This window comes from Platichthys flesus, chromosome 20, assembly GCF_949316205.1.
Source record: "Platichthys flesus chromosome 20, fPlaFle2.1, whole genome shotgun sequence".
Taxonomy (NCBI): domain Eukaryota; kingdom Metazoa; phylum Chordata; class Actinopteri; order Pleuronectiformes; family Pleuronectidae; genus Platichthys; species Platichthys flesus.
In genome coordinates this window covers 8,189,294-8,201,679 of record NC_084964.1, presented here as the reverse complement: position 1 = coordinate 8,201,679, position 12,386 = coordinate 8,189,294, and the positions used below count along the sequence as shown (strand labels likewise).

At 40.8% G+C, this 12,386-nt stretch overlaps 2 protein-coding genes across 3 annotated transcripts; one reads left to right on the top strand and one right to left on the bottom strand.

The window, feature by feature from the left end:
• Positions 1–68: 68 nt before the first annotated feature.
• On the top strand, positions 69–1,706 carry phf5a (PHD finger protein 5A). Its single transcript, XM_062413654.1, has 4 exons — positions 69–217; positions 563–586; positions 1,185–1,351; positions 1,503–1,706. The coding sequence occupies exons 1-4, from the start codon at positions 166–168 to the stop codon at positions 1,590–1,592; spliced, it is 333 nt and encodes a 110-aa protein (XP_062269638.1). The 5' UTR covers positions 69–165; the 3' UTR covers positions 1,593–1,706.
• A 760-nt stretch (positions 1,707–2,466) lies between these two features.
• Positions 2,467–11,967, bottom strand: tefa (TEF transcription factor, PAR bZIP family member a). 2 transcript variants are annotated; one of them, XM_062413985.1, is made up of 5 exons: positions 11,689–11,967; positions 6,651–7,040; positions 5,879–6,096; positions 5,351–5,562; positions 2,467–4,113 (listed from the first exon to the last, which is right to left on the bottom strand). In XM_062413985.1, exons 1-5 carry the CDS (start codon positions 11,762–11,764, stop codon positions 4,095–4,097), a joined length of 915 nt encoding a protein of 304 aa, XP_062269969.1. In that variant the 5' UTR covers positions 11,765–11,967; the 3' UTR covers positions 2,467–4,094. The 2 variants fall into 2 exon arrangements, with proteins under 2 accessions (XP_062269969.1, XP_062269968.1); XM_062413984.1 differs by lacking the exon at positions 11,689–11,967 and adding an exon at positions 8,152–8,468.
• Positions 11,968–12,386: the final 419 nt, after the last annotated feature.

Sequence of the window (12,386 nt, the reverse complement as noted above, 5' to 3'; positions counted from 1 at the left end):
TAGAAAAAAGGGATTTAAAGAAAATATATTCGTAAATACGTGTGTTTGCTCTGTCTGCTTGGAGACGATAGGTGGCGCTGATTCATTTCCTCAAATCAGTTTACAGGTCGAAGGTAAAAGTAGAAGAAGAAGCAGCAGCGGCGCTTTCCTTGCGTTGGCTAAAAAATGGCTAAACATCATCCAGATCTGATCTTTTGCAGAAAACAGGCCGGTGTTGGTAAGTGTGAACCGGTTCAGTCTTGAATATCATCAGACATATTTTTTTTCCAGTTACCCGAAGTACTTTATCGCTGTGTTGCCGTGCATTTAAACATCGTTAGCTAACATGCTAACAGCCCCAGCATGTATTCCATTGAAAGTACATTAGCCGATGGTGCTAGCCTGTAAATGTCGACGGCTATTTGTCGCTTAGGGAGAAGATAGATGCAGTTTTACTTCGTCGTATTTGATAAGAAGTTGTTTTATTAGCGGAAGGAAGAAGTTGTTGTTTTTACTCGAGTGTGGAAAGATTATAAGGACGCGAATTCCCGCACTGACTAACTGCATTGTTTCCTTTCCTCAGCTATCGGGAGACTTTGCGAGAAATGTAAGTGATCACAACATAATCATTTTAACCGTATTATGCTTTCCTCTATTTTCAAAGTAAATGTTTTCTTATGCCTGTGTTCGTGTTGTTAGTATTTCATCACCTCATACACTGATCACTAACTGCTGTTCAACAATATTGCAAGGAATTAGTAATGCAATGCCTTCTCAGATAAGTGATGATATCACAGCAATGACTCAGAAACCAAAGACTAAACTTTCTGGAGGTATAACTGTTTTCCCAAACCGATTTTTAGATATAGGGTTTGTGTGCGATTCAACCTTGTCTGTTATAATCACTCATAATGCTGCTGTTTGTTATATTGGGGATAATATACTGTCAAGATAAATATGGAAACGATTTTAATATGATAACCATTTCTCTGTGACCTATATTAAAGGAGATATGACCATGGCAAACCAGTCCCCTCTCAAAACTCTCATCTTAGATTTGGATCTAATACACATTGAATTTTGGTTCCAAATCGACAAGAGAATTTGTCACTAAATGATCCCAATCAGAATATTAAATTTGATCATTGTCATAATAAAACATTTTTATTCATCACTTTTCTCTTGGTTTATGTTTCCCCTCTCAGGTGATGGAAAGTGCGTAATCTGTGATTCCTATGTGAGACCGTGCACCCTAGTGCGCATCTGTGACGAGTGTAATTACGGCTCCTACCAGGGACGCTGTGTCATCTGTGGTGGGCCGGGTGTGTCTGATGCCTACTACTGTAAAGAGTGCACCATCCAGGAGAAAGATGTGAGTAGAGTGGCTGAAGAGAAAATAATCTGTTTGAGATATTGTCTGTTTGTGAGATTTTGCTTTATTGGTTGTACTGAGTAAAATGTAAACTTAATTTTGCTTCTTTAAGATGAATTTTCTTTTTTACTCTCCTCTCTTGTCCTCACAGCGAGATGGATGTCCGAAGATTGTAAACTTGGGCAGCTCTAAAACAGATCTGTTTTATGAAAGGAAGAAGTACGGCTTCAAGAAGAGGTGAAGATGCTGCAGCACCGTCCGTGTTTTAGTTTTTCAGCTTTTGCAGACTTTCTTTAAAACCTCAAGAAACATTTTTGACTTGTCAATAAAATTCAGTTTTATATTTCTGCCTTTATTTCAATGTGAATGCTTTGTTTATTAAGAGTTGGTTGTTCACTCATTGCTCTCCATGAATAATCTTTGAACTAGACATAGGCACGGGTTGGTCAGTGTCCTTTTACCCACTGACATTAAAACACTAATCAATTGATATCCAAGTTATTTCTTAAACTTGGAATGAACTGTCCACTAAAGGGCACAAGCCCTTCAATGAATTTATGTCTTGAGACTTTGATCATACACATGATCTTCATAGGCAGGGGTTTACTGAGTAAAAATGTTTTTTGGTCCATTACCTAAAAAATTGCTTTCCATTATGAATACAGGTGAAGTGTCTGTTTACAGATAATGAGCTTTATCACCATCAACCCAGTTTCTTTTTAAGAGCTTCCTCAGCCTCTTCCATAAGGTGGCAGTGTTTCACAACTTTCCCTATGTCTTTTAACTGCGGCAGCACAGTAGGACTGAAAACTGAGTGACTTGTTTGGATAAATAATGACGTGACTTTAAGTGATTGTGGTTTAACAGTTGAATCAAGAGGCCTGCTAGTTAAGTAGTTTTCAAACCTGATAAATTGGTAAAAGCAGCAGATTGTGAATCAATGTTTTTATATTTTCACCCACATAAGCTTTTAAAATGTTGAATAAATGGGTCATCGTAGATTTCGGATATTAACCCTGTCAGATGATTATCTATACTCATCAATTGGATATTGAATGTATTCGGATTATTGCTTGTAGCTAGAATATAACACAAGAATGTCCACAAGAAAGAACTTGACACGTTAAAGTCTTTATTTATATTAACTGTATATACAGGTCAAATGTAGCCAGAGTCAAAATGCAGAGTTATTTCTTTACAAAGACGGAACCAGGAGCATCGAAAATAACCCGTCAACTTTAACAAATTGACCTGTTCCAGGTAGAGGGCAGATACAATCTCCAAAAGCCGTAAAAAAAACCTATTAAAACAGAACAGGAAGTTCATCATTAGAAACTGAATACTAAAAATTGTTATTGAATTTTTATTGACTGAAATCAATAAGGATGGGAGTACAATTAATTCCTCACAATCATTGAAAATGAATGTGGTAATCCTTGATTTTTACTCCGAGAAGAGGCACATAACAGATGAATCTGTATTAACTAGTAGTTGTAAAGCAAAAAAAAAACTATCATAGTCATTGTTCAAACATGGAAACCCTTTCACCAAAAAAGAAATTAGCATAATACAGCATTTATATTTATGTGGTGACATTGTCTGTGTGAAAGCAGGGCCACAAGATTCTCTACTTTCCCGTAGTCAGAATTGGACAGTGACATGATCAGATGTGATGTTGAACAGTGTTTCCTCTGTAAACTGATTGACTGCATCTAAAAGGCTTCAGATATAAAAAGACACCAAGATTACATTACAGTTAGGATCTACTGAGACTTCCTGGTTGGTCCAAAAAGTGAAAACAGACAAGAAACTTGAGTGGTAACAGACACTGTCGGCTTACAAGTCTGAAGAGGTTGGCTGGTAACTCTGTTAAATGTGTTTCTCGGGAATAACATTCAGCTACAAGTATTTACAGTACATGCAACATTCTAAACACACCACTTCTGAATTATGTCTGACGTAGCTGGATGAGTCAACGTGACCACCTGCAGTGAGCCGAGCAGGCTTCTTAATCAGTGATGGACACAGCACAAGAGTGACAGCGACAAGTACAGTACACTGAAACAGGGAGGTCAGAGTGATGGGGTACAGCTCTGTGCTTCTGGTTAAGGAGTAACATGTTCACGTAGAGAAGTGACCATGTGCAGTTCTTTAAGCCATGTCACAGAAATTCCCCTAAAAATAGCTCAACCTAATGGAAATGCCGCCGTCAGAATGTTTTTGTGAGAAATGAAAAGCAGAGTGTTCCATAAATTCTGAAAAAAAAGCAAATAAAATTGACAAAAAAAGCAGAAATCATAAAATCACAAAAGAAGCTTGTAAAATCTGTTTATTTGGAGAATATCATAAATCTAATTAAGAATCTAGTCTGAACTATTGCAACTGCTACCTTAATATATACCATCTAATCTACAGAATTCATGTGAACAGTTTCTCCAAAATAAAAACATCACAGATGATCTCTTTTGGCCAAAGGCATACAAAACATGATGAAAGTACACGACTCAAGTGCACAGAAGAAGCACTTGAATATCCCCACACTCATCTCACATGGATGGTAAAAGTCATTAAAAAGAAATAAACAGTTATCAGGTCGTTACATGCTATTGCAGTTACATGATGACAACAGTCATGCTCTCACACGTCTTCCTCCTCTTCGTCCTCATCTGATCGATTTGTGTGTTCTCGGGAATCGACGCGACGATTTATTAATTTGTAAGACAAATAAATCAGGGGTTGTTTATTAGTCATCTGACGCCTCACTTGAAAGAGAAGAGAAGAAGGATGAATGACAGAGGGAGGAGGAGGAGGGAGAGAGGTCAACGTTATGCAGAGTGAACGTTATAAACAAGAGCACAGGGTTTAGTTTGTGGTCCCTGTTTAAATCTCATGTATTACACTGCTGTTAGTGAATGAGTCAATCAATGATGATGAATTAGGGATATTGAAAGAGAAAGAATTTTTTTAAGTAGAGGGGCAGAGATACAAGAAGCTGTTATTGAGCTGAACCTGGCTGAACTGAACTTACACTAATACCAATTTTTATTCAACCATGACCCTGCTGTGAAACATTAAAACGGTAGGGGTTAAAGTTGCTTTGGACAAACTTTATAATCTAATTTGTTAAAATCCTCTCCACATCCATAAAGCCATCAATATATCAAGGTTTTGTGAGATAAGTCAGGTTGTGCTCTGATCGGGTTTATCAGAGCTTTTTCCAGGATTATCAACCCTAGCTTTAATGCACATTGATGAGATGTATGCAGCTGTAATTTAGAACTGCTACCCAAAACCGAAGCCAAAACAACTTGATGGCCACCTGCTGGCTGGCTGCAGTATAGGCCATAAATCCCAGCTCCTCCATGTTAGTGGATGGGACATGGACCAAGCGATAAAAATGAAAGTAGGCTAAAGGTTAAATCAAGTTTTGATGGTTTCTGTCATTGACTGTATTTCTTATAACAACGATATGAGTCCATGTGACAATTTTACTGTTAAGAATGCTTTGAAATAGTTACATGATGCTATAAAGACAAAGTGAAATGTCTGAGAGTGACCCCCAACTGGTCGAGCACATGTATAGGTGGGACTTTCATACTGCAGTTCCGTTCATCCTATCACTACAGGACAGACTCCATCTCAAAATGTGCAAAATGGCAGCGTTGATATCCTGGATATTTATGCTTCTTGATAGTGGGAGGAAGTGGAGTCATGTCATCTCTCTTTATATACAGTCTATTGTAAATCTACACTCACATTACCACTCAACTCTATTTCAGGACAAGCCTATAAAGTCTCCTCTGCTCTAACAAATAACAGCCAAGCAGCTTCATTTAATGCCTAGTAGATGTGGTAGAATTTTTCGTCAACATGTCTGACAATCAAGACTCAACACGTCAAGTTTCTAACCTGACGTGTAAAAACTAAGTAACTGGGGCTTTGATGTTTGCTTTATGGATGTCTATTCACAAATGGTAAATGTTTTCTCTTTCCGCTTACATTTTTCCATATTTGGCTTCATAACGTCCCACAAGGTTCTTGAAGCGGCCACAGTCCTTCCGCAACTCTCCCACCTCCGTCCGCAGCACTGAGTTCTCTCGCTCAAGGAAAGCTGCCCGGACAGTGATCTGGTTCTCCTTTAGCCTGCGGGCGTCACGCGAGCGCTTGGCCGCCACGTTGTTCTTCTTCCTCCTATTCCAATACCTGTCATCCTGGAGAGGTGGAGACGAAAGAAACAGAGACAAGATTGAAACAGTGAAACACAATACCATACCCTGTCTTACTTTCTCCAACCGAGGTTACAGAGGTCACTTGGTTTAAGAGCATCAGGGGTCATTTTCTCAGTGCATTAGCCCAAATCTAACCCTTTTATGTTTTCAAATGTAAATTCTTTAGAGATCACAACCTAAAAAAGCCCTGCTTTATGCTAAGTTTGAATTAAAACAATCCACACACATAATGACAACAATCTCCTACCCAGGTACTGTTTTGTATTTTAAGTGGCTCCCCTTGCTTCTCCCAACATACCTTCTGCTCTTCAGGCACATACACCTTCTTGGCCTTTTTAATCATAGGTTGTGGCTTGAGCTCGTCTTCGGTGAACTTGTGTTTGCGTGGGTTGAACAGTTCGCCCCCGGGTACGCTTGACAGGACCAAATCTGTGGGATCTGGCTCGTAGTTGATATCGACCTCAATTTCCTCGGGTTTGATTTCCTCGGTCTCTCCTTCCTCGTCTGTGGTCACCTCTGAGCAGGCAGAGGAGGAGGAACATGGAGAAGTTAAATGTTAGCTGCTGATCAAACCTCAAGCATCAGCAGGAATTAGCCAGTTTCACAAAAGCTAAGATTGATTTTTCTTAACTCCATTGTGAATGCAGGGTGGATGACACTATCATGTGTACAGTCTGCTGATAACCCTGTAGTTAACTTTGCTATCTTTGCTATGCAGGAAAAAGTGGTTACATTTTCGGAAAGTGACATTATGGGTTCACACCAGGATCATGTTTCTCATCCATATCAGCCAAACAAACATATATTTATGTGTAATACAGAAACCGTCTGAAAAAATGCTCATGCTAAATTACATTCAGTATATATGTCGTGTGAAAACACGGAACAACAACCAGCCAAGAAACAGTCATAGTGCATAGCTGACTGAGGCGTAGGTCTGCTTCATTGATGCAGGTAATTATAACCCTCGCCTCTACTTCAAAACATTACGATTTTACTTGACTTTACTTTCTCAGCAGAGGATTAGTGAAACCCTGCAGTTCTATAGTTCCCAAACAGTCCCCATATACCTGCTGTAACATCACAGGTGAACTCAGCGTCGTCTTTGGTGATGATCACCACCTCCTCCCCACACCTGTCCAACTCCTGAATGGGCAGCAGGGCCACTGGGGACACAGCAGTCGGCTTGATAACCTTCGTCTGTGCAGGGGCCTTTACTTTTGTTTTCGGGACAAGTCCCTCTGAAATGGTTTTTAAGGGATCCTCGTCAAGCGCGGTGGCGATGCCGTTCTCCATGAGGAATTCCTCCAGGTCCATGTACTCCAGGTGGAAGTTCTCCCCATTGTAGGGAATGGTCTTATCCCAGATAGCAGGGGTCAAGGCGGCTGAAGGACCCATGTCGCTACCCCCACCCCTGAGTTCCACATTATCGCCGAGGAACAGCTTTTCCTTGTCTGTATCTGAAACACATCAAAGGATGGGTTTTCACAACTATTACATATGCTTGCCATGACATGTACACAAAAGGCAGTTTTGAGCTAAATCATATGGACAACAGGACAGCTGCTAATTTAATAATGCATTTGATTATTTATGATATATTGTAAGGGTTTCCTGGGTGTCCCGAAAGTTGGTGTAAATGTATTACTATCATCATTCTTGTCACTGAAGAGGTAGAGCACGTTTGGTTTTCTTTACCTACACAGCCCACATCAAGAAATGTCTCAGGCTACAAACCCAGGCGCTATTTTTAGATTTGACCAAATCTCCTTTTAGAAAAACATTAGTATTAGTAGATAACGATTACAATTCCTGCTATGATTTGCAACACAACACCTCAGTATTTTGTCTGCTCAACCTTGGCTGAGGTTTTCGGAAAATATCAGTTATTTTTATCATTATTGATTAGAATGCTGCAGCTCAGCCTCAATAACACCAAGAAAGTCGATCTGGTCACTCCAGTCACGAGATCGTTACACTGGTGCCCTGTCAGTCAAATAACTGACTTCAACATTGGTTTATTAAGCCCAATAACATGTATGATCTACTGGTACGTTATGAAACATCCAGACCCTCTGGTCGTTTGGGACGAGTCTGCGCTGTCTCCAGTGTCAAAGCCAAACATGGAAAAGTCAGCCTTCAGTTTTAATGCTCCACATATGTGAGAAAAGCTCTCAGAGAAATACATCAACTGATTTCTTTAACTTTTACTTTCACTCCTCTGCTTCTTTGTTATTATTTGTGTAGCTTTGCAATGTCAAACCCCTCATGGACACACGATCAGCTTTGAGCACAAACTTTGAGACATAACTTACAAAATATAGATAAACTCACAAATCACTCATCAAGATAAAAGGGTCAATATGTGCTTCGTGGTGTGATGTTAGTGAAAGTGGGGGAGAGGCCCGTGTCCAGTCGGGTCGAGGTGCTGTAGCACAGATGCTAACACATTTAGCAGAACTAAAACTGTTGTTGGACACAGTTGCCTCCGCCTTCTTTTTCCGGTTGACCTTGTTTTGTTTTTCTATCTACACATCCCCGTTTCCTGTCCGCCTGTGTCCCTGCTCTTACCGTCGTCCCCGTCCAGTATGTTCGGCGGAGGACTTTCCATTACTTTCTTCAGAACCACCGGGAAAGAGCTTGGGGCCCCGGTGGCCATTTCCAGCGTGATAACAATCGGCTTTCCCGACATTTCTCCGCTTCTCTCTTGTTGTCTTTCGACGGAAACACCGTAGTAAACGTAAATGCTCGATCTGTATTTTAATTTACCGGGGTCGCAAGCTTTCTCAGCCGGTTACGAAACCCAGAAACCCCCTGTTACATAACAACAAGGACCTCGACGGAGCCGCCGCTTTGACCCACTTCTTCTTCAGTCTGAACATTAAAGAGAACACAATGTAATTCCGGTTTTAACGTACCCGACCACCGTGACCTGATTGGCTGAAAGAGCCGCATCCTCATGTATATTGATGATGTATGCTCCATCTGGGGCGGGTTTACGAGGGCGAGCCAATAGCGATTGACATGAAGCAGCGACCTCGGCTCTCATTGGTTGACTGAGTTACATATGTTGTGATATATAGGTGATGATAGATGATCGATCGAACACAACAAAAAATGTTTACAACTTTCCCTGAGGTGCGATTATTTATCAATCAGTGCCGTGCAATGACAGCATCACCATAAATACATGGTGCAAGTTCATTTTAAGTTGCAGATGAAACAAACACTGCACAGGAAGTACATCCGGCACACAGAACACGTATACTCTAACACCGCAGAGCCAACACAGATAGCATGTGCACAAACGTGCAGCCGCCGCCCTTACATATCTGCAGGCTCCGCCCTGAGGAGCTGCGTCGTGTCGCTCAAGTGCAGGAGCGTGCACGAAGGGTGGCTCTGCAGTGCCGGAGTGGGCGGCCCGTGCTGCCCCCTGAGGTTTAGGTAACAGCGCCCAGGGGTGCATCGTGACCAAGGAGACACACGAAGGGTAAACTAAAGTAACTGTTTCAACATAGTACCCATGCAAAACTAAACTTTTTTATAGTTCCTTGTGTTCATATTGTTTGTTTTTTTTGTTTGTTTTTTAAATTGTATTCATTACCTATACTGAGTGTGTATTTCACTATTCCCTATTTGCTATTGTTACACGGTTCCCTGTTGTGGGACTAATAAAGGATTATCTTATTTGATCTTGTCTAAAACAGACAGGAATGCACATGCATTTGCGTTTCAACAAAACATGATTCTAGAGTGAGTACATCCTGTTTTCTTCGACAGATGACTGCACATAGACCTTCTCTCCGCCATGTGCATTTGGGTCATTAAAAGCATTATTACATTTGCACCAACATCAATTGGATGAATTGAAAAAGGCACATGAGCGCACCATCCACATGATATATGAGCAATTCGTTTTAAGGTGGTCCTGTTATGGGGGAGGAGTTCAACTTACATGTTGCTGTATCGCACAGGATCTGTTTTTGGCACAAAATTACAAGGAGCTACAAACCATCAAGGTCAGCCGCTACTGTATAAGAGCACATGAGCTGAATGAGGGCTGCTGGGTTTATATCACAAACCACAGTAGCTCATTTGAAACCTCTGGGTGTGTATTTATAGTTATGAGGGCCAATTTTGGGTCAGTGCTATAATTGTGAGGACATTTTGGCTGGTCCTAACAAAGTCAAAGGGCTGTTTGAGAGGTATCACTTGGTTTTAGGGTTAGGATTAGATTCAGGTTTAGATTAAGATAGAAACGCAGGGGTCAGAACGAGCACACAGAGGGGCACGGTCACAATGTAGGTAGAGTATGTTATAAAAACATGTCTATATGGTTTTAAATCCTTTTTATTTTGGGAAAAAGACTCAAATAGAAGTTAAAAAGACGCCAGGTCAGCAAGGCAGACGGGTTAGGGTTAGGCATTTAGTTGTGATCTCTATAGAAAGACGTGGGGGTGTGTTTGTGTGTTTGTGTGTGTGCTTGTGTGACAACATCATCCCCTGTATTTTAACGTAAACACCCAGCCTGCAGCCTGAGTGCTGACCAGAAGCAGAGATCATATTACTCCTGTACTTAAGTCTCTACATTGGTTGACTATCTTACAACAGCACACATGTCACTTACGCTCACTGTGCAAGCATGTTCCTTTATATTTGGCATAAAGGAGAAGTTCATCCAATATTAAAATCAGAATCACTTAGTGTCATGAACCCTAAACGTAATCCTAGACACCTCCAACACAACTGAAGCTGATGTGAACATCTCTAGACATCTCGGATGTCTAGAACATCCGAGATCTAGACATCTCGGATGTCTAGATCTCGTCTAGAGCAAACCCAGCACCGACTGGGAGGTGGTTTGGAAATCCTGCTAAATAGGGCCGGAAGCAGCATCAGCATAGCTGTAACTGTAGTAAGATCACCTGCCCCTACAATCCAACAGCTCTAAATGTGATCCAGATAAGGAAGACAGAGCCATCTAGTGATTTGATCTTGAAAGTACAAAGGGTCTGGGTGGGATTTAAAGAATTACCATGCGTCTTTACCAAAACATTTACTCAGCAGTAAAACAGAAAGGGAAAACAAAAGGAACATTTTCTTTGTGCTAATCCACAGTGAGTAAACTGTAAGCTCTTTTGACTTTTCATTAGATCACTTGGGGAGGGAATTTGTTTAGCAGAAGACCTTTGTGTAAAGTTTGTGCAGAGTAGACTATCCTGTCTCAAACATTCACTGTGAATGTCGGTGGATATTTCTGCAACAAGTGTTATTGACATTTAGTAATTTCAGTGTGAATAATGCAGAAAAAGCAACTGATCTCAATAATCATCACAATCATTTCCATCAGGAGCAAAACAACAATAATATAACATATATATCGATATACTGCTTATGCATTGTTAAAGCACACTGATACGTCTGATTAATACAATGTTTTGCTGTTTAACAAGTGTTTGTCATTCAGCTAAAAATAGTCTTTAGATGCCTTTTATCTCGATAATTAATCGATATCGGACAACATGAAAACTTTTATATTCAATAAGATATCGTTTTTAGCCATATCACCCAGACCTATAATTAAATCTCAGAGTCCTGTGGATACCGCAGTTAGAGATGATAACACTTTGCATCTCATTCAACTGCAGCAGCCAAAATACGAACATTAACAAACAACACAAATCTATTGCCAGTTAAACCCCATTTTAGAGTGACGTTCATCGATAATCAACAGCGGCGTGTAGCGTTACATCACATAAATCAACAGCTACTCCAGCTCATGTCGTCCTGCAACTTGCACTCTTGTTTCTGATTTACCTGTTCTGTCAGCTGCACAACAACAAGTCCCCGCTTCCTTACATCTGAGTGAACCTTTGGATTGTGAGTGAGGCCACGGGGCAGCAGCTGACACACATTCAACCTCGGTCCACAGGGATTACGCAACAAACACGCAGTCGTTTGCAGAAATCGCAGTAATCCCTCTCAAAGCGCCGAACTCACTGCAATCGTTTTCGCATTGAATAAGTCCATCAATTCAGAAGTGAGGGCGAGGCGGTTTGAATCAATACACAACAACGACGACACATTTCTGATTTGACAGCCACTCACCGTAGTCGTCAAAGGCCGGCAGAGTAAATGGATGCTCGAGAAGAGCCCTGAAAACCTCCGGCAACTCTGCAGTCATTTTGTTATTCCTTTAAATTCCGATTTTAGAGTTAAAATAATGTGAATATAATGTTTGGGAGCTGATCAGCAGCAGATCAAAGGAGCGATGTGAGAATCAAAGAGAAGAGCGGAAGTCCCTGGTGTCCTTGTCGGCTTTCAGATAACAAAATTAAAATGAACTGTACGGGACATATGAAGTGTGCGCAACAAGTTAAGGCTGTCAGCAGCACTCTCAGAAGTCGCCCCTTCCTTCTGCAGCCAATCAGCAGCGCTCGTTTACCTCTTTCCCCGGAAAGAGCTGCGATTGGCCAGGATGTGTATCCGTCAAAGTGACAGCCAATCACGAGCGCAGAAGCATTACCTAAGGTGAAAAAAAGTGTTACAAAATCTTAATTATTGGCAAAACACCAGGCGTAGCTCCCCGCAGATCAAACATATAATGGTTATAAGAGATAATAGGAGCTCCAATACACTCACTGTAAATTTAAAAAAGAAAGAATATATATTAATACAAGATATTCATGATATGAGTTACATTAAAGTCTTACTGTAGGCAGAATAGGACTGTTAAACTCAATGTTCCTTCACAAAGGGATCTATGAAACAGAATGAGGTCAACCCAAGAGAGGACCAGATTTTTT

Coding starts and splice junctions, on each gene's coding strand:
- phf5a (XM_062413654.1), top strand. CDS start 166: ATGGCTAAACATCATCCAGATCTGATCTTTTGCAGAAAACAGGCCGGT. Junction 218..562: donor CAGAAAACAGGCCGGTGTTG/GTAAGTGTGAAC, acceptor TCCTTTCCTCAG/CTATCGGGAGACTTTGCGAG. Junction 587..1,184: donor CGGGAGACTTTGCGAGAAAT/GTAAGTGATCAC, acceptor TTCCCCTCTCAG/GTGATGGAAAGTGCGTAATC.
- tefa (XM_062413984.1), bottom strand. CDS start 8,272: ATGTCGGGAAAGCCGATTGTTATCACGCTGGAAATGGCCACCGGGGCC. Junction 7,041..8,151: donor CATACTGGACGGGGACGACG/GTAAGAGCAGGG, acceptor GATGTGTTTCAG/ATACAGACAAGGAAAAGCTG. Junction 6,097..6,650: donor CACCTGTGATGTTACAGCAG/GTATATGGGGAC, acceptor CTGCCTGCTCAG/AGGTGACCACAGACGAGGAA.